General features: G+C 40.7%; 1 protein-coding gene across 8 annotated transcripts in view; it reads right to left on the bottom strand.

The window, feature by feature from the left end:
* The window catches only part of dock8 (dedicator of cytokinesis 8), a 256,091-nt gene that overhangs the window by 87,519 nt on the left and 146,612 nt on the right, over positions 1–21,960 (bottom strand). For all 8 annotated transcript variants that reach the window (XM_072281729.1, XM_072281730.1, XM_072281731.1 and 5 more), the window contains 4 exons: positions 20,643–20,760; positions 18,936–19,006; positions 11,759–11,903; positions 3,550–3,651 (listed from right to left, as the gene is read on the bottom strand). In XM_072281729.1, the coding sequence (XP_072137830.1) occupies positions 3,550–3,651; positions 11,759–11,903; positions 18,936–19,006; positions 20,643–20,760 (436 nt within the window). The remainder of the gene's footprint in view (positions 1–3,549; positions 3,652–11,758; positions 11,904–18,935; positions 19,007–20,642; positions 20,761–21,960) is intronic.

The following is a 21,960-nucleotide window of genomic DNA, read 5'->3' as shown; positions in this document are numbered from 1 at the left end:
ATTTAAAGTAATATAAATTTATTGCTGAGTAGGAGAGGTATGAAGCCACACTTCAAAGAAACACGTTATTTTATTTGAATAGTCATGTCCGCTTGTTTCTAGCTGTTAGGTATCTGAAAACAGTTTCTTCTCCATCTTCCCATCCTCTTTCTTTCAAGCTTTATCTTACCATGCCATCGTAGGTACTGCAGCCTGGAATATTCAGGGATGGCGAAGGTAAAATACAAAAATGCCAGTCTAGGGGTAATTGAAGTTTTCCATGTGTTCAGAACATAAATTATTTTTTCCCTGGAGGATAACCAGGATGAGCTGCTTTGAATTTCTCCAGCAGAATGTGGAGGACGCAAGCAGGTTAACAGTAGCTTGGCAAAGAGTTGATGACGATGATAGCCATATGTGATCTGAATGTCCATGTAAACTCAGTTTTCATTAAGGAAGTGCAGGAGGGCAAGTGAGAATATGAGACAATGTATCAGCTCTGTTTGTGATAAACCAACACTGCTGTGCGTTCAAGTGAATGGAGATTTTCTAGAATAGAAGTGTAGAATATTGCAATTAAGTATGGAAAATATTGGGTCTTGAACTGTGTAATCTTGTAGCCTGCCAGCTCACTACAAAGAACTCATCAGGGATTCCATGGTATTCCAGATAAGCTTCAACAATTATTTATGGATGGACGACAAGAAGTTTTCAGTAATTACTAATAAACTATCCTGCAAGTCAGCGGTTGCAATTGTGCTTTGCTGCCCTCCATCCCCTCCTTTATAACCACGGGAGCTTTGCCTTCCATAAACAAACTGCCCTTTCCCTGCTCCACAGCAGAGTGAACACACAGCCCTTGTGCCAAGTGTTCCTGTGACAGATTGGATGACGTAATTCTGCCATTGATATACAGCATTACACAATGTGTTTGAAATGGCAGAAGATTGTCGGTCACCTAATTGTCTGGGGAGTCCTTGAAGTGGCAGAACGTGTGTTGTAATGTAGAAGAGCAATTCCCAAAGATATTTCTATTTTCAACAGTGGGATCAGCACAATGCAGTCTAAGCAGAGATCCAGAGCTGGTGGACTACCGCTGTTAAAGTACTGATGCAGATCTCTATAAACACAACTCCATCACGGGCATCAGCCTCCCCAACGTCCAGGACATATTCAAAAGGTGATGCATCAGAAAGGCTGTATACACCATTAAGGACCCCCATAACCCAGAAATGCCCTCTCCTCATTGCTCCCATCAAGGAGGAGGTACAGGAGCCTGAAGACACACAGTCAGTGCTTCAGGCAACCCACACAAAATGCTGGAGAAACTCAGCAGGCTGGGCAACATCTATGGAAAAGAGTACAGTTGCTGTTTCAGGCCAAGCCCCTTCATCAGAACGGTGTCTTGGCCCAAAACGTCGACTGTACTCTTTCCCATAGATGCTGCCTGGCCTGCTGAGTTCCTCCAGCATTTTGTGTGTGTTGCTTGGATTTCCAGCATCTGCAGATTTTGTCTTGTTTCTCAAGGTTTCAGAAACAGCTTCTTCCCCTCTGCCATCAGATTTCAGAATGTACCATAAACCCATGAACACCACCTCACTATTTTCCCCTCTCTTTTGGCACTACATATTTAGTTTTTTTTAATATATACTTATTGTTAATTTATAGTTCTTTTATTATTATGTACTGCTGCCAATGACGGTATGAACACTTACTACTCTAACATCCAATAATTTCACCCCATCCCCCTTCTCTCTTTTTCCATTCCCTATTCTTATCCCTTCTCTTTTCTACACATTCCCTCTGGTGCCCCTCCTCCTCCCCCTTCTCCTCTGGTCCACTGTCCTCTCCTATTAAATTCCTTCTTCTGCAGCCCTTTGCCTCTTCCACTTCCTACCTCCCAGCTTCTCCTTCATCCCTCAGCTGGTTTCACCCGTCACCTACCAGCTTGTGCTCCTTCCTCTCCTCCCACCTTCTTATTCTGGTTTCTTCCCCCTTCCTTCCTAGTCCTGATAAATCCAACTCTTTATTCTTCTCCATAGGTCCTACCAGACCTGCTGAGTTCTTCCAGCATTTTGTGAACAGTTCCTTTTAGCAGGTCATATGATGTCAGAGTACTAGTATCTGATTAAGAGCTCTTAGCAAGTTGTATCTGCACCTTGCAAACTGCTTAGCCACTCAGTTATACCCAGAGCAATGGTTATGGGTTAACCACTGGTGGCTGAGCCCCACAAATTCAAAGACTCCCACTCTTTCTCAAAGTCAATAACTTCTGACGGAACTGGATGTTGCTGGACAGTGAACAGGGATGATATTGACTGTAAATAGACACATGCATTATAGCCTGTCAGCACTCACTGTTAAGGCTTGTACAGAAATAACTGACACCTGTGGAGCTGGGGTCTTCGTGCCATCTTTCAATAAAGGAGGGAGAGAATTAAACAAAATTAGATTCCAAACAAAGGAAATGCTATTGGGCACACTGGGAACAATACACTTCAAATCATCACTAAAAAAAAAGAGCAGTGAGAATGTGAAATTAACTCAGAATCAGGGTCTTAATGAGAGGCATGATCTGCTGTTTGGACAACTTAAATGTCGGCCCGGATTGACTGGCAAGGTAGGGTGTCAAGAGCTGGGTGAGGTTGGATTGGTCTAAGCACCAAGCCGATTTGGAGGGGTCAAGAACAGCTTCCTCGGCAGTGAAATCTCGGGCCAAAGCGAGTCTCAGGGTGTCATGTTCTAGACCCGCGTGGGGCCTGGGTTCTAATGTGAGGGACGATCCTCTGTTTGGATGACTTGAATGCCAGCCCAGGTAGACCGGGGGCTCCTCTCTCCACAATGCTGAGGCTGTGAGATTGCCCATGTGCTTCACGTCTGTGAACCTTGCGACGACTTGTTCTGCTAACGCGATAAACTGAATAATGAAGCTTTGGGCCTACTCTGGACTGCTCGGGGGATTTGGACCTAATGACTCAATTTGGTTCAGACTGCTGTTGTTGTTGCTCACTTCTATTGTTGCATGATTTGTGTTTTTTTTCTTTCCCTCCATATTGGGGGTTGGACTTTTTTTAAAATAGGGTTCTTTTGGGTTCCTTGCTTTACAGCTGCCCGGAACCAGACAAATCTCAAGCTTGTGCAATTCATAGATTCTTTGATAATAAATGAACTTTGAAAGTTTGAACCTTTGAGTGTGTCTGGAACAAGGAACCTACCACCATACTGATAAATTTACCTGGCAAATTAGGTGAGGTGGAACAAAAAGAGGGTATCATAAATATTGGTCAAAGTGCCTGTTTCCACACTGTAAACATCCACATATGAAATTCTACATAAACATTATGCACGATCTACTGTATATACACTAAGCCATGGGATACAAATGCATTCAGTATGAATTCTGTAGAACATGCTTCTAGCTTTCCACATGAAGAGAGAACTAGTCAAGCGGTTAAAATGTTCTAACCATCCATAGCTGATTATCTATCTGCCCATAGCATGGTCCTGATAAGGTCAGATCTCCGACTGTAAAAGCTAATCATGAGAGTAGTGTACAACAGAATCTCTTACCTCTGGGGAGTGCATCGAGTATTTGTTGGGAAGCTTATCCAAGACAACAGGCAGACAGTAACGACCAGTCTGAAGACGCTCATTCATAAGAATTGGCAACCACTAGAGATTAAAGATGGAACATTCTATTAATTTACTGAACCAGGAAGTTTTTGAGTTTTATTTCCTTCTCCTTCGACACTCCATGAGGGATTGAGGATAATTTGCTTCCACTCTGGTTCTAATGGTTCTGAGGTCTGAGGCAGGGCATCCTCTACTAACTTGTCTCCCCCGCACTACCTTGCCCTCCAGTAACTAAAGGTCAACTGTGAGATCCCATAAAACATGGGCGACTTACCTTATCTCAGGAGCCATCAAAGATGATATTCACATTTGCCCATGTAACTATATCAGATGACTGAGGAAATGGGTATTTGAAGATCAAAGCCTCAGATTTGGCAAAAAACATTGTCTACAGTGATTCCCGTCCTAGTATATTGTGATGGATTCTCACATTCAAGGGCCCAAGAGGTTTTTTGCTAACCTCAGCTTTCAAACATGGTAACGTCCCCTTTCCAAAAGGTGACAAAGTTAAACTCCAAACCAATATTCCTTGCTCAGCTTCTTGTTGTAAATGAGTAAACAATGAGGTCTTGTAGGCCCCTGTTTAAGCAATGTAAATATGCCGCTGCATAATTGGTCTGGATCAAACCAGGCAACACTTCTGGTAAAATGGCTGCAAATTTGGACACAGCTGCCTCTTGGGTGGCCAACTAAAGATATTTTTGTCTTATTTGAATGTCTTTTTTAAGATCACTGGATAATGCTAGACATTATGAACTTCAGGTACTGCAAATCTACCCCATCATCAAGCTGCTCATTTTTGGAGGAGCTGGCTTTGGTGCAGACCAAGTCACTGCCTGCTACAGTCTAACTGCGAGTGATTGTCTTGGATGTTTCTCTTGCAATCACAACCCCTTTTTGGACATTGACATTGTAAAATACTGCAAGTCAGTTTCCCTTGCTTATTGGCAAAACACGTGGCAGATGAGCTGTGTGGTCTTGATTGTAGCGAGGACCAGGCCTTGAGCTGTGGGTTTGCCGACAGAGGCAGTCCAGGAGAGAGGTGCCGGAGGCAGAGGTATCCATGCTTGGTTGGGGACTGGCCCTCCTGTTAGTGCTGCCCTCCAGTGTTCAATTGGTGGAATGACAAGCTGGATTGCATGCCTGAGTGAGTGTGTATGCTCATCTGTGGACAGCAGAGGACTACTTGTTTTTGCCAATAACACCTATGCACCATTAACTTGCAGGACATGCCACTCAGGAACTTGGGCTGTATATCCTTTTGTGTGACTGTATGTTTATTTGCTACCTTATGTGCACTATATGTGGCTTGTGCTGTGTACGACTATTGGTGATACTGCGTTGTACACATTGGCCCTGGAGGAATGCTGTTATGCTTGGTTGTATTCATGGTAATTCATGTCTGGTTTAATAATAATTAAACTTGGACTTGAGGTTACTTGCACCATTGTGACTGAGTTCAAGGAAGTTTGCAGACCAGACAGATTTTGTCACTTCGCACATCAAACACGATCTCAGGTTTAGTTGATCAATCAGTAGTTGGGATATTTGCACATTCAGAGTCAGCCCTCACAACATTAATTTTGGGTGTCTGGTATCTCTGTCCCTAGAAACCTTTAATCCATCTGTGTTATTTGTCTCAGAAAAGGTATCTGAAAAACATCACATGCAGATAATGTCAACTTGTGGCAAAACAGTATAAATGTTAGAAAGCATTGGGGATCGTTAAGGGATGTCAAGGAGAATGACAGGAAGATGGGACTAGAACTCATACCTCAGCCTTTGTTTTCTGCAATGGTCGACTCATCAGCGACAACTCATTGGTATGATCTATTAGTTTGTAAGAATTGTACCTGTATTTGGAAATCCTTTGTAGCCTGTGAATCTTTTGTAATTGGGAAATCTTTTCTAAATTGGAAATCTCCTTTGAGTATTAAATGTGCATTAAGATAAATTGTCTGAAATTAAATGTGTATCGTTTGAAATAAAATAAACTGTGTTTAAACTACCTAGTTAGCCGTAAGCATCTTCTCCTTGGTAGGAAGGGGGCTCCCACCACTCAAATGGTGGGTATTGAAAGCTAGCCCTCACTACAGAGACTAGACAGAGAAGTGAGCTAGTCTTTGAAAGGTAGGTGGATACAGTATAACTTCCCTATTGTGAGGGAACATGTAGCGCAGACATTGAACCCAGTATCATCACAATATGCTTACGAGTGGTATTCCCACTAAACACATAAAGTCTACAGCCATTAACATTCAATATTTTGTTTACAGATACTACTGTCCCTCTACTGGTTGAAAGTCCAAGTTACAGCCAGTACAAAGGAAAGGGGATTGGAGATATCAAAACTCCTTGGTGTGGTTATTCCTTACCTGTGTTGTCAGAGGTCATGCCTGGGCTGGGAGGGTTGTATTTTCCTAACATTTTAAACATTTTGTTTTAAAAAGAAAAGAACTCTCACTATTATCTTACACCCCTCGTTTCCATGGGTGAATGGAACAGAGAAATCAAGATGAGACTTCTGGAAATACTTAAGCAATCCACTTCTGCTTTTTGGGCTGCTTCTGCCGACTGCCTACTTCTCAATTGTAGACTTTTGAACTTTGTTTGATAAGGCCTTGAAAATAAATCTCTCCACTCCTTCTCCTTCTTCTTTGACATTCCTTAAAACTAAGCCCTTTCACCCAGCTTTCTGTATTTCTTTATGTGGCAGAGTATCAATTATTGTTTGCCAATTCTGTAAAACATCTCATGATTTTTATTTGCTGGAAAAGATGGTAAATACATGGCAATGTTGTTTACGCTGATTTTGGAACTTATTACTTCTTGTCACCAGGTGACTAATAACTACCATTCCTTTTCATGACTGATAACCACCATCTCTTTTCCCTTGCGATTTATTAGTGCTTTAAGAAGACAGGACTTAAGCCAATGTTAAATTGCAAACTACAATGATGATTGGTGCAGGATATGCAAACAATACAACAAGCCAATTGTCTTACACTGAATCCAACTCATATCTCTGGTCATGACCACAGTCAATAACTGAAACCAATTCCTTATTTCAGTTACTGTGCATTATCTAGTCAGTGAATAGAAATGGACACAGGGAATAAAGGCTTTATTTCAACGATAGGTATTGTTAAATTATTGATTTCATTCCTTTATTCTTCCTACATACTTTCTTTCAGGATCCCATTCCAAAGCCATTTGGCACTGACCACTAGTCCAGTGATCATTCTTCATGTGAAAGCCAAGAGCAAGTGCTAGACATCATTTCACCACAGGAAATAGTATAGAAACATAGAAACATAGAAAATAGGTGCAGGAGTAGGCCATTCGGCCCTTCGAGCCTGCACTGCCATTTATTATGATCATGGCTGATCATCCAACTCAGAACACCGCCCCAGCCTTCCCTCCATACCCCCTGATCCCCATAGCCACAAGGGCCATATCTAACTCTCTCTTAAATATAGCCAATGAACTGGCCTGAACTGTTTCCTGTGGCAGAGAATTCCACAGATTCACCACTCTGTGTGAAGAAGTTTTTCCTAATCTCGGTCCTAAAAGGCTTCCCCTTTATCCTCAAACTGTGACCCCTCGTTCTGGACTTCCCCAACATCGGGAACAATCTTCCTGCATCTAGCCTGTCCAATCCCTTTAGGATTTTATACGTTTCAATCAGATCCCCCCTCAATCTTCTAAATTCCAACGAGTACAAGCCCAGTTCATCTAGTCTTTCTTCATTTGAAAGTCCTACCATCCCAGGAATCAATCTGGTGAACCTTCTTTGTACTCCCTCTATGGCAAGGATGTCTTTCCTCAGATTAGGGGACCAAAACTGCACACAATACTCCAGGTGTGGTCTCACCAAGGCCTTGTACAACTGCAGTAGTACCTCCTTGCTCCTGTACTCGAATCCTCTCGCTATAAATGCCAGCATACCATTCACCTTTTTCACCGCCTGCTGTACCTGCATGCCCACTTTCAATGACTGGTGTATAATGACACCCAGGTCTCGTTGCACCTCCCCTTTTCCTAATTGGCCACCATTCAGATAATAATCTGTTTTCCTATTTTTGCCACCAAAGTGGATAACTTCACATTTATCCACATTAAATTGCATTTGCCATGAATTTGCCCACTCACCCAACCTATCCAAGTCACTCTGCATCCTCTTAGCATCCTCCTCACAGCTAACACTGCCACCCAGCTTCGTGTCATCCGCAAACTTGGAGATGCTGCATTTAATTCCCTCATCCAAGTCATTAATATATATTGTAAACAACTGGGGTCCCAGCACTGAGCCTTGCGGTACCCCACTAGTCACCGCCTGCCATTCTGAAAAGGTCCCGTTTATTCCCACTCTTTGCTTCCTGTCTGCTAACCAATTCTCCATCCACATCAATACCTTACCCCCAATACCGTGTGCTTTAAGTTTGCATACTAATCTCCTGTGTGGGACCTTGTCAAAAGCCTTTTGAAAATCCAAATATACCACATCCACTGGTTCTCCCCTATCCACTCTACTAGTTACATCCTCAAAAAATTCTATGAGATTCGTCAGACATGATTTTCCTTTCACAAATCCATACTGACTTTGTCCGATGATTTCACCGCTTTCCAAATGTGCTGTTATCACATCTTTGATAACTGACTCCAGCAGTTTCCCTACCACTGATGTTAGGCTAACCGGTCTATAATTCCCCGGTTTCTCTCTCCCTCCTTTTTTAAAAAGTGGAGTTACATTAGCCACCCTCCAATCTTCAGGAACTAGTCCAGAATCTAAAGAGTTTTGAAAAATTATCACTAATGCATCCACTATTTCTTGGGCTACTTCCTTAAGCACTCTAGGATGCAGACCATCTGGCCCTGGGGATTTACCTGCCTTCAATCCCTTCAATTTACCTAACACCACTTCCCTACTAACATGTATTTCGCTCAGTTCCTCCATCTCACTGGACCCTCTGTCCCCTACTATTTCTGGAAGATTATTTATGTCCTCCTTAGTGAAGACAGAACCAAAGTCATTATTCAATTGGTCTGCCATGTCCTTGCTCCTCATAATCAATTCACCTGTTTCTGTCTGTAGGGGACCTACATTTGTCTTTACCAGTCTTTTCCTTTTTACATATCTATAAAAGCTTTTACAGTCAGTTTTTATGTTCCCTGCCAGTTTTCTCTCATAATCTTTTTTCCCCTTCCTAATTACGCCCTTTGTCCTCCTCTGCTGAACTCTGAATTTCTCCCAGTCCTCAGGTGAGCCACTTTCTCTGGCTAATTTGTATGCTTCTTCTTTGGAATTGATACTATCACTAATTTCTCTTGTCAGCCACGGCTGCACTACCTTCCTTGATTTATTCTTTTGCCAAACTGGGATGAACAATTGTTGTAGTTCATCCATGCAACCTTTAAATGCTTGCCATTGCATATCCACCATCAATCCTTTAAGTGTCATTTGCCAGTCTATCTTAGCTAATTCACGTCTCATACCTTCAAAGTTACCCCTCTTTAAGTTCAGAACCTTTGTTTCTGAATTAACTATGTCACTCTCCATTTTAATGAAGAATTCCACCATATTATGGTCACTCTTACCCAAGGGGCCTCTCACGACAAGATTGCTAATTAACCCTTCCTCATTGCTCAAAACCCAGTCCAGAATAGCCTGCTCTCTAGTTGGTTCCTCGACATGTTGGTTCAAAAAACCATCCCGCATACATTCCAAGAAATCCTCTTCCTCAGCACCTTTACCAATTTGGTTCACCCAATCTACATGTAGATTGAAGTCACCCATTATAACTGCTGTTCCTTTATTGCACACATTTCTAATTTCCTGTTTAATACCATCTCTGACCTCACTACTACTGTTAGGTGGCCTGTCCACAACTCCCACCAGCGTCTTCTGCCCCTTAGTGTTATGCAGCTCTACCCATATCGATTCCACATCCTCCCAGCTTATGTCCTTCCTTTCTATTGCGTTAATCTCTTCTTTAACCAGCAACGCCACCCCACCTCCCCTTCCTTCATGTCTATCCCTCCTGAATATTGAATATCCCTGAACGTTGAGCTCCCATCCTTGGTCACCCTGGACCCATGTCTTTGTGATCCCAACTATATCATAATCATTAATAACAATCTGCACTTTCAATTCATCCACCTTATTACGAATGCTCCTTGCATTGACACACAAAGCCTTCAGGCGCTCTTTTACAACTCCCTTAGCCCTTATACAATTATGTTGAAAAGTGGCCCTTTTTAATGCTTGCCCTGGATTTGTCGGCCTGCCACTTTTACTTTTCTCCTTAGTACTTTTTGCTTCTACCCTCACTTTACACCCCTCTGTCTCTCTGCACTGGTTCCCATCCCCCTGTTGTGAACTAACCTCCTCACGCCTAGCCTCTATAATTTGATCCCCAAATAGCTGAGCTTGATCTTGTTCCCAGCTCATGTTCTCAGATAAAAATTATACTTCAAAGTTCACTGACTGAAGAAATGTCACAGACCCGAAATACTAAGTTTATTAACACATGTTGCCTAATTTGCTGAGTAATTTCAGCATTTTTCGTTTTAATATCACTGCCTGATGATTTGAAGTCAGGAAAATTACAGAATTTTCCCCGATATTCATCAAGAAGTGTTAGGCTTAGTTCATCAAATGCTTCACCTAACTGGTAGGCCATATTACACAGAACAAACATGAGACCATCATGCACCATCATGAAGTGCTTTGAGAGACTGGTCATGGCATGCATCAACTCCAGCCTTCCAGGCAACCTCGACCCACTGCAATTTGCCTACTGCTGAAAAGGTTGCCATCTCCCTGGCCCTACTCTCATCTCTGGAGCACCTGGACAGTAAAGACACCTACGTCAGATTAATATTTATTGACTACAGCTCCACCTTTAATACTATAATTCCAAGGAAGTTTATCACCAGACTCTAGATTTTGGGAGTCAATGCTTCCGACTGAAAATGGATCCTTGACTTCCTGACCAACAAATCGCAATCAGTAAGGATAGACAGCAACACCTCTGCCACAATCATTTTAAACCCTGGTGCTCCATGAGGTTGCATCCTCAGACCCCTAATCTACTCCTGACTGCATGACTACACTTTAACTCCATCTACAAGTTTGCAAATGAAACCACTACAAATAATGATAAGGCGGAGTACAGGAAGGAGATAGAGAGCTTAGTAATATGCTGTCGTGACAAAATCCTTTCTCTTGATGTCAACAAAGCAAGAGAGTTGGTCATTGACTTCAGGAAAGGGGGTGGCACACAAGCTCCTGTCTGTATTAGTGACACTGAGGTGAGAAGGTTGAGAGCTTTGAGTTCCCAGGAGTGAAAATCACCAGTAGTCTGCCCTGGCCCAACCACGTTGATGTCATGACCAAGAAAGCTCACCAGCACCTCTACTTCCTTAGGAGGTTAAATAATTTAGCAAGTCCCCAACAGCTGTTACCAATTTTTATTGATGTACCATACAAAGCATCCAATCTGGATACATAATAGGTTGGTATGGCAACTGCAGGTGACCACAAGAAACCGCAGAGAACTGTGGACACAGCTGAGCACATTACGGAAACCGGCCTCCCCTCTATGGACTCTGTCTATACCTCTCGTTGTCTCAGTAAAGCAGCCAGCATAATCAAAGACCCCACCCACACTGGACATTCTCTCTTTACTATCTCCCCACCCCCTTCGGGCAGGTGACACAAAAGCCTGAAAGCATGTACCACCAGGCTCAAGGACAGCTTCTATCCCAGTATTATCAGACTCCTGGATGATTCTCCTGTACGATAAGGTGGACTCTTACCTCACAATCTACCTCGTTATGATCCTGCACGCTATTGTTCACTTGCACTGTGTCTTCTCTGGATTTTATACTTTATTCTGAACTCTGTTATTGTTTCACCTTGTTCTACACTGATGAACTGTGTAATGATTTGATCTGCATGAACAGTATGCAAGCTTTTCACTGTATCTTGGTTCATGTGACAGTAATAAACTAATACTGAATCTGGAATATTATCCAATGACTTTTCAGTGTAATTCCTTCAAGTAACAAATGGACATCACCAGGGGAACCATGAAGCTATACGTCATTCAGTCAAGACAAACAGCAAACGGGTTTAGCTTACCGAGTAACCAATTAGATTCTCTGGTGATCCTCCTTGGTTCTGCTTCTGCTGACAGCTGATGTGGTAGAAGGTAAACAGCAAGTGGTGCTTCTCTGTTATTTTAGCAGGAAGTTTAAGTTTTACTTCCTCATAGAAATCAGGAGACCTGAGGTAAAAGAAAATGTTAACAATTGATTGTTCTTTTGTAGGTTGCTGCAGTCCCAAGCTAGAATGCGGATTTTACTGGGTTTTGTCAGCATTCCTGGCTCTTGCTAGCGTAATTGTTGATAGGTTTTGAGTCTTGCATCAACAATTTCCCAATTGTGTTGAGATACACCAGCGTATACACTGGGAAGTCTGCTGTCTGAATTAATACCAAATTAGACCTCCAGCACCACATGGGAGCACATTTTTAGAAAGGAGATTGTACGGGCGCTTAATTCAAGTTCCAGTTTAATAAATATTATCTGTGCCCCTTAACATTTTAAATTCTTTAAATGTGACTGTAAGGATTTTTTTGATTTTATTTACCTATTGTTAAACATTTTACATTTTTTTAAAGCATTTTTTTTAAAGATTTGTTTATTTTGATTGGTTTATAAATCTGACATTGGGATACATGGAGATACTTTAACAGTAATGACAATGACCAGGACTGGGAGTTTGACAGCTGTCAAGGAGTTTTGTAGGCAGACATTACTCTGATACATCTGGTAAATGCCACTAGCTTTGCTCCAAACCCTGTCGCCAGCTTGCACCTCAGCACTCAGCTCCAAGGCCGCCTCAGTCAATGAAGTTGTTTTTCAGAATCTGAAGAGTGGCAAGTGCGGGAGAATGAGAATGGCGGACGCTGAAGTAGATGCCGAGACCACTTAGGAATGGCTGAGCCCTTCTTTTCATCGTACAACACCTTGATGTTCTGCTTACAATATCACTGTAAGCCATGGAAACTTGTGATACACATCTCTAGGACACATTTTACAAGAAAAATCTATAAATTATTTCCATTTCACAAAGCTTGATGCTATCGGTATTGTTTACAATAATGTATAGTCATAATTATGAATGGATCTCAATAACCTTTGGGTGAAATATGTATAAAAATTTTATAAAAGAGGAAAAAAAAATACATTTCCTAGTCATGTAGAAGCTTGGATCTTTGCTCTGTAAGTGTCCTTTCTAAGGTAAGAGTGTTATTGTCAGATTAAGTAAACTAGTGAGTACACAAGAAAGCCTATCATGTTATTGCCTTCCTTATTATTCTGTGGGTGGATATACAGTATGTGAAGGGTTTTTACAATTGAAGTAAGAATAGATTTCAAAGTCTAGAAATAGAATCTGTTGAAGATGATAGCAATCATGTAGAAATGAAGTTAAACTCTCTAAAGGATGCCTTGGTAGAATCAGCAAAGTCAGTGATTCCTAAAAAAGAAAAAAGCACAAGGAATAAATGGATGACAGATGAAATCAATAATCTAATGGAAGAAAGGAGATGGAAGAAAGCAAATCCTATAGAATATAAGTCCTTAGATAAAAAAGTTAAAAGCTTATGTCAAAAAGACAAAGAATAATGGTTACACCAGGAATGTGAGCAAATAGAAAGAATCTCTATTACTGATCCAAAAAGGTTACATCAACGAATCAAGAATATCACTGGTAAAAAGCTCCTCTGTTCTTCAGGTGGATGTTTGAAAGCAAAGGATGGTACCATTATCATGGAAAAAGATGAGACTATGAACAGATGAACTGAGTATACTCAGGAACTGTTTGAAGACGATTGAGGCGAAAAACCAGGAATTAAGAAAAACATTGAAGGTCCAAGTATTTTAAAATCTGACGTTCGTAATGCAATAAATAAGATGAAGAAAGGAAAGGCAGCAGGTCCTGATGAATTAGTAATAGAACAAATTATCGTCTTTGAAGATTATGGAATTGAAAAACTTACTGATTTAATCAATGACATTTATGAGACTGGAATAATACCAGAAGAGATGAAAAAAAAAATCAGTATTTATCACTCTTCCTAAGAAACCTGGAGCAATAGAATGTGAATTACATAGGACTTCAAGTTTAATGAGTCATATCACCAAGATACTTTTAAGAATTTTGATGACAAGAGCTAGAAGTAAGATACAAGCTGAAATAGGTAAAGAACAATGTGGTTTTGTGAAAGACAAAGGTACAAGAAACGTGATATTGATGTTAAGCATACTATCAGAATGAGCTATTCAAGTGCAAAAAGATTTGTTTGTTTGTTTTATCAACTACACAAAAGCATTTGATAAAGTGAAGCACAATAAGTTATTTGAAATATTACAGAAAACTCTAGATCTAGATTCGAAAGACCTCCGCCTAATCAGAAATCTGTACTGGGAACAAACTGCCACTGTAAGAATAGACAGAGAAGTGAGTCATTTTACAAAAATCAAGAGAGGCGTTAGACAAGGGTGTGATTTCTCCCCTGATTTGTTTAATGTGTACAGTGAAACAATATTACAAAAAATAAGAGACATCTTGGGAATCAAAGTTGGTGGTGAAAACATCAATAATTTCAGATATGTGGATGACACTGTTAATTAGATTAGATTAGATTATGATTAGATTAGATTATTAATTGCAAGTATGGAGTAAGAACTACAAAATTTAATTGATATAGTTGTTGAAGAAAATGCAAAAACGGGTCTATCAATTGCAAAAAGACAGAATGTATGGTGATATCCAAAAAGAAGGAGGATCTTATCTGCAGGCTGAGGATAAACGGGGAAGACATAAAGCAATTACAGAGCTTTTGCTACCTAGGAAGCTGGGTGACATCAGATGGCAGGTGCGACATGGACATCAAAAGAAGAATAGGGATGGCAAAAGGCACCTTTACGAGAATGAAGAGTATACCAACCAATACTAAAGTAGGCATGACCACCTGCCTCAGAGTACTGAAATGTTATGTTTATCTAGTTATGTTATATGGCTCAGAATGTTGGACAATATCTAGTAACGAGGAAACGAATTGAAGCAGAAGAGATGCAGTTTTTGAGGAGGATGCAAAGAATATCATAGACAAAACGAATATCTAACGAGGATGTCATGAACAGAGCAAACACAGAAAGAGAAATAATGTATGAGATCATGAAAAGGCAACGTAACTTCATTGCACATGTGATTAGGAAAGAGGAGTGAGAATGCACGGTAATTATGGGAAAGATTGAAGGGAAGAAAGCAAAAGGAAGACAAAGACAAATGATCATGGAGACAGCAGCCAGAGAACTGGAAATGAATACCAATGAACTGATCCACTTGACCCGAAACAGGAGTGTGTGGGCCATGGCAGTCAAAGCTCAAACTGGGCATAGCACCTGATGATGAAGGCTTTTCATCACAAATACGTGGAGAATTACACTATTTTCACCCTTAGCTATCCGTCGCCAGATAAATTATGGCAGTAATTGGTTTGGAGCCTTATCACAGAAACAGTATATTGACAAATTCGGGCAGCCAAAAGGAAGCAACTATTTAATCATCACCTAGTATTGAAATGAATTGAATTGACTTTATTTCTTACATCCTTCACACACGAGGAGTAAAAATCTTTACGTTATGACTCCATCTAAATGTGCAATCATAGTAATTTATAATAAATAGAACAGTCAATGTAATATAGAGTACACCCAAATCAATGTGAGTTCACCAGTCTGATGGCCTGGTGGAAGAAGCTGTCCTGGAGCCTGGTGGTCCTGGCTTTTATGCTGTGGTACTGCTTCCCGGATGGTAGCAGCTGGAATAGATTGTGGTTAGGATGGCTTAGGTCCCCAATGATCCTACGGGCCCTTTTTACACACCTGTCCTTGTAAGTGTCCTGAATCATGGGAGGTTCACAACTACAGATGTGCTGGGCTGTCTGCACCACTCTCTGCAGAGTCCTGCGACTGAGGGAAGTACAGTTCCCATACCAGGCAATGATGCAGCCAGTCAGGATGCTCTCAATCGTGCCCCTGTAGAAAGTTCTTGGGACTTGGGGACCCACACCAAACTTCCTCAACCGCCTGAGATGAAAGGGGTGTTGTTGTGTCTTTTTCACCACACAGTTGGTGTGTGCAGACCACGTGAGGTCCTCAGTGATGTGGATGCCAAGGAGCTCAAAGCTGTTTGCCTTCTCAATCCCAGATCCATTGATGTCAACAGGGGTTAGGTCATCCCCATTCCTCCTGTAATCCACAACCAGCTCCTTTGTTTTCGCGAGATTGAGGGAGAGGTTGTTTTCTTGACACCACTGTGTCAGAGAGATGACTTCTTCCCTGTAGGCCACCTAATTATTGTTTGAGATAAGGCCAATTAATGTAGCGTCATCGGCAAATTTAATTAGCAGATTGGAGCTTTGGGTGGCGACACAGTCATGGGCACACAGGGAGTAAAGGAAGGGACTCAGTGCACAGCCCTGAAGGGCTCCTGTACTGAGAGTCAGTAACCACTACCGTTACTTAAGATTATATTTATGTAAGAACATCGTTAACTTAAAGAACACCCATATTTGTAGATTAACAGGTTGGAAAGGACCAGAGAATGTATGTTTTAACTAGATAAGAAAGCCTCTGGATGGAATGTTGACCAGCTTAGTGGCTGCTAACTCCTAATCATTTCAGGACGGAGCTGGATTTTAGCAAAGCATTTAGAATAATGCTATTACAGTGCCAATGATCCAGTTTCAATTCCGCTGCTGTCTGTAAGGAGTTTGTACATTCTCCCCGTGACCGTGTGGGTTTCCTCTGGGTGCTCCGGTTTCATTCTATATTCCACGGTTAATTGGTCACATGGTTAATTGGGAGGTGTGGGCTCATTGGCCAGGAAGGGCCAGTTACCATGCAGTATCTTTAAGTACAATTAAAATTTTAAAATATAGTCTTGAGCAGAGGTGGCGTGGTTCTACCACTCTGGTAGGAGTTGAATGAATTCTACAAAAAACAACACCAAGTCAATTGTGGTAAAAAAAAATTCCCATTGGTTTTCCTTACTAATCAAATGGCGTGGAATCAAGACTCCCTAAACCTCTCACTGTTAGGCAGGGAGTGGTTCAGACACAATAATGGTTACCAGGTGATGATTACAGACTGAAATCTGAAGTATTGCTTCCACTTAGCTGGCAGAACTTCATCAATTAGATTTGGACTGTACCTATGATGATCCTTGTGATAAGATCAATAGAAAATAAAGCTACACACATCAAAGTTGCTGGTGAACGCAGCAGGCCAGGTAGCATCTCTAGGAAGAGGTACAGTCGACGTTTTGGGCCGAGACCCTTCGTCAGGACTAACTGAAGGAAGAGCTAGTAAGAGATTTGAAAGTGGGAGGGGGAGGGGGAGATCCAAAATGATAGGAGAAGACAGGAGGGGGAGGGATGGAGCCAAGAGCTGGGCAGTTGATTGGCAAAAGGGATATGAGAGGATCATGGGACAGGAGGCCCAGGGAGAAGGAAAAGGGGGAGGGGGGAAAAACCCAGAGGATGGGCAAGGGGTATAGTGACAGGGACAGAGGGAGAAAAAGGAGAGAGAGAGAGAAAAAGAATGTGTGTATATACATAAATAATGGATGGGGTACGAGGGGGAGGTGGGTATTAGCGGAAGTTTGAGAAGTCAATGTTCATGCCATCAGGTTGGAGGCTACCCAGATGGAATATAAGGTGTTGTTCCTCCAACCTGAGTGTGGCTTCATCTTTACAGTAGAGGAGGCCATGGATAGACATATCAGAATGGGAATGGGATGTGGAATTAAAATGTGTGGCCACTGGGAGATTTACGGCCTCCTCTACTGTAAAGCACAAGCACAGACTCGCACACATGCAGGCACACGCCAAAAAAAAAAGAAAATAAAGCTAACTTTTTGTGATCTCATGTAATGGTCTACATCATTGGTGGAGTCAGAGAAAGATTATTTTCTTACATTTTTTTCACTGTTTTCTGATGCTATTAGGAGATTACAAGGATGGGCATGAAGAGTGGAGAGTAGGATAGTTGTTGGGATGAGGGAAGGAGTACTTTGTTGAATTGTTATGGTGTACAATAAGCTTAATTAAATTGATAGCCTCTCCTGCCCGCTATGTTTGTTTTCTCCATGCTCTTTAAAAGCACACTACAAACACATATCTAGGGTAATTTTGACTAATGTTAATTCTTTTTCTCTCTCCTCTGATATTTATTTTCATTGAAGTAAATCTGAAGGAATGTCTGCTAAATACCTTTGAATAGTTCCATCACAATATATCAGAAATCAGCCAAACTAGTTGATAGTTTATTGAGTTTAAATGTGATTCATAGTGAAGATAGCCTCTGAAGTCATCTGGAGATGACACATCAATCAGTTGAGGAGAAATCAGTTGAGTTGCTAGAGAAGAAATGTGTTCAGAGCTGTCAGATCCACAATGAGTGTATTGCATTTACTGCTGACAGTAAATTAACAAATTTCACGACATTTGCCAGTAATATTAAACCTGATTCGGATTCCTATTTTCATTTCAATGTTGAGTTGCATGCATTCAGCAGATTTTAACAAAAAAAAAATCAAAAAGCAAGAATTGGTTGATATCATATCAGCTGTTCATGCACCATCAAATGGTGGAAAAAGCAGGGGACAGAAGTGGAATTGTTACGTTTTGTAACTCCAGAAAGGAACTGAAAGAAAAACACAGGAGCCAGGATATCCATCAACTTAGATGTTTAGGAATGGAGCTCTTCCAAATTCACATCCATCTACTGGAAGACTAACATTGCAATATATAATCCAAAAATATTGTGGCAATAATTTGGTCCAAGATGACAGAGGAGAAAAGCTCGTTTAACTCAGCCATTTTTATTGCGCTAAGCACAAAATCAAACCGGATGCTATGACCCGGGGGGCGGGGGGAGGTGTCTCATAGACAGGGGAGGTGATTATCACACACCATGGTTACAGCCAGGGTGACACACAAACACACAAGCGAATAACTGTAAAGCCCAAGCTAAAATGTAACAATCTATTATAATTAATTGAACTTAAACATCCCACTATAATCCCACAAATGCACATTTTAAAACAAGAACAATAAAGTAGTGCTGGCTGCCAGGAATGCTGGGGCAAGCTGTCAACCACACCCCACCCCTCTGAGAGCCACAATTTTAAGTACAATATTTTATAATGTGTTGTTCATGACTCCCGATTGTATACTACTTACTTATTATGATATGTAACTGCGGTATACGTCTCTGAAACAAATTCTGTACTGCTTGATTTTCCAAAAAGAACCTGAAATTAAACCAAACCTGTTTTAAACTCATGACGATTGACATTCTGATAACATTTTGCAAGCCATTATTACTTTTCAAGAACACAAAGTTATTTTAATATAATTTATCACTTCTTGCCGCTTTCCATGAATATACACTAATTAAACAATTATCACTTTATGATAAAGACTGCCTGCTCACTGAGGTGAGGTCAACTCAAGGACAAAAGAGGGAATCTATTTTTAGAGCCAGAGGAAATGGATAAAGTCCTAAAGGAGGACTTTGCATAGATATACAGTAAGGAGAAGGACATAGGCGATGATGAAATCAGAAAAGGGAATGTAGACATTCCTGGACATGTAATAGTAAGGAGGAGATGCTGGGTTTCTTGAAAATCATTAAGGTGGATATTCCCAGAGTCTGATGAAATCAGTCCCAGGAAACTGAGGAAGGTATGGGATTTTTACTGAGAACTTTGAATGCTTTTCAGCCCAGGCAATGTCCAAAATGACTAGAGAATAGTTAATGTTGTTCCTTGATTTAAGAGGGCAGTAGGAATAATCCACAGAATTATAGGCCAGAATTTAAAGTCCATGGTAGGGAAGTTACTGGAGCAGACTCTCAGGGGCAGTATTTACTTGCATCTTGAAAAACATTGACTTATCAAGGAAAATCAGCATGGCTTTGCATAGAGTAGGTCTTGTCCCTTAGATCTGATTGAGTTTTTTTTTGAGAAAGTAAGGTCTGGACCATTGGTTTTCCACAAGGAACAGTGCTAGGTCCTCTCACAAAAAGAGAAAATCTGCAAATGCCAAAGGATTTTGGCCTGAAACGTTGACTGTACTCTTTTCCATAGATGCTGCTTGGCCTGCCGAGTTCCTCCAGTATTTTGTGTGTGGTGCTAGGTTCTCTGTTGTATGTGACACATACAGTCTATCTAATCTGTAGTAAAGGTAATCTGATATGTAAAAACACTAAAATTGTGGAAATGTGGACAGTGAGGAAGATTGTCAAAGGAGATAGACCAGTTGGATAAAAGACAGATGGTTTTTAATCTGGTCAGGTGTAAGGTGTTGCATTTTAAAGTAGATAGAGTCTTTGCCCAGGGTGGAGGTGTAAAATTCTAGAACATAATTGTTCATGGTGAGAAAGTGAAAGCTTAAAGGAGATTTGTGAAGCAAGTTTTTTTAAAAAGGTTGAGTGTTAGGTACCTTGAACATAAAACTGGGGGAGGTGGTAGAAGTCAATATGAAGCAATGTTTACAAGGCACTTAAGCAGACAAAAGAACAGGTAGGGAATACCATAGGCAGACAGTCAGGGATGGTTAGATTTGCGCCATGGTCAGCAGAGACTTGTTGGAACAAAGGGCCTGTTCCTGTGATATACTTTTCTGTCTTTACACCCAGAAATTGTGATCTGCTTTACCATTTTCAAGTCAGGAGGTGCCACAGCTTTTAATAATTACCATGTATTAAAAACAACTTTGTATGTTGCACTATAATGGAATGCCATTCTCAACTTTAATAGACACTACAGACCACAAGAAGGGAAAACTTTTACAATTGCTCTTACATGAATCTGGAGCCTAAGGTTGCAATAGGAAGAATGTTTCCGCAAAATTTGAAAATGAAAATGATTATCTGCACTAATTTACCTGCATGGAATTGCTTGGATCCTCTCCTGACATGAACTGGATTTTGATTGTGATATTTCTTGCAGAAGCTAACCGATTGGCAAAATTAAGTCGCTGAGGATATACATAGAGTAGATTCCTGAAAACAGAAAAGAAAGATAACAAAATAGTGAGCAAATAACAAATGTATCCAAGCCAAAAGACACAGAAAGAAGCACAAACTTAACTTAGTCCATTTAGAGCTGGTGAGAAAACAGAGATGTTACTTTGGAAAGAACCAACAGTCCAAACACCATTGACAACATTTGTCTAGAATTTACAAAACTTTTCCAACTTAAGCCAAATAGTGCACCTGTACAGATGTGTTCACTGGTTTCACTTAGTTGCTTTGTAATAAAGGAATAATTATGTACAACTTACCTTGCTGTCAGTCGATAAGTATACAGATCAACGGATGAAGTAATGAGATTGCACAAAATTTGATACTTTAATAGAAAGACAAAGTCACTAATGACTTTTGCTTATAGTAAAATCAGTACTGTGCTATTTTATGTCAAGTAATTGGGTCTTATTTTCTCTGGTAATTTGTTCAGATGCTCAGTGAATTCATCTACAAGGCACTATATCCATAGAATATCCTTGTTAGAACAGTATTTGTTGAAAAAAAATTTAAAAATAACTCATTCATTAAGGTTAAAGCATGGACAGGGGCATCTGCAGCGTATTAACTGACCCTGATAACAATAAGTCCAAATGTTATTTGGTGCTATTTAAAGACAAGAGCCATTCAGTTCTAACATAAATTGACTATTAATTGGGAGGAGCCTTATAGAAACAGGAATTTCCATGTATAGAGCTCGTTTTAAAATGGAATAAAACATTGCCAGGTGATGGGTTGCTGGGAATGGGGATGTGCAAAGGCAAGTGGAGGTCAGGATAGGGAGGAGATTAAGGAAGAGCAGTAACTGTCCCATTGGATTTTTGTGAATAGAACATAGTCACCAACATATCACACAGTCAAATCAATGAAACTCTACAGTCAGTAAATGCAATTGTTTGGCTCCAGCTGACTAATACCTGGACCAATAACTCTATGCGATCAGTTTACCCAGCCACTCATTGGCATTATCTTCAATATTAGTAAAGTTTAATGTGATGTTTTCTTTTTCAGAAGGAAGGTTGAAACTGATTAATTTTAAACTGAATGGGGAAAGTGTTTAGAACTCTGAGCTGCCTCATTGAACCTCTGTCCAAATAATAGGGATAACTTCCCTTCATTGCCTCTTCCTGGCCAGTGACCGACCTATTGCTTCACACTGCAGTTGAGACGGGAAGTGAT

This window comes from Mobula birostris, chromosome 17 (genome assembly GCF_030028105.1).
Source record: "Mobula birostris isolate sMobBir1 chromosome 17, sMobBir1.hap1, whole genome shotgun sequence".
Classification (NCBI taxonomy): Eukaryota; Metazoa; Chordata; class Chondrichthyes; order Myliobatiformes; family Myliobatidae; genus Mobula; species Mobula birostris.
Note: the sequence above shows the minus strand (reverse complement) of the source record. Positions and strands in the feature narration are given on the sequence as shown.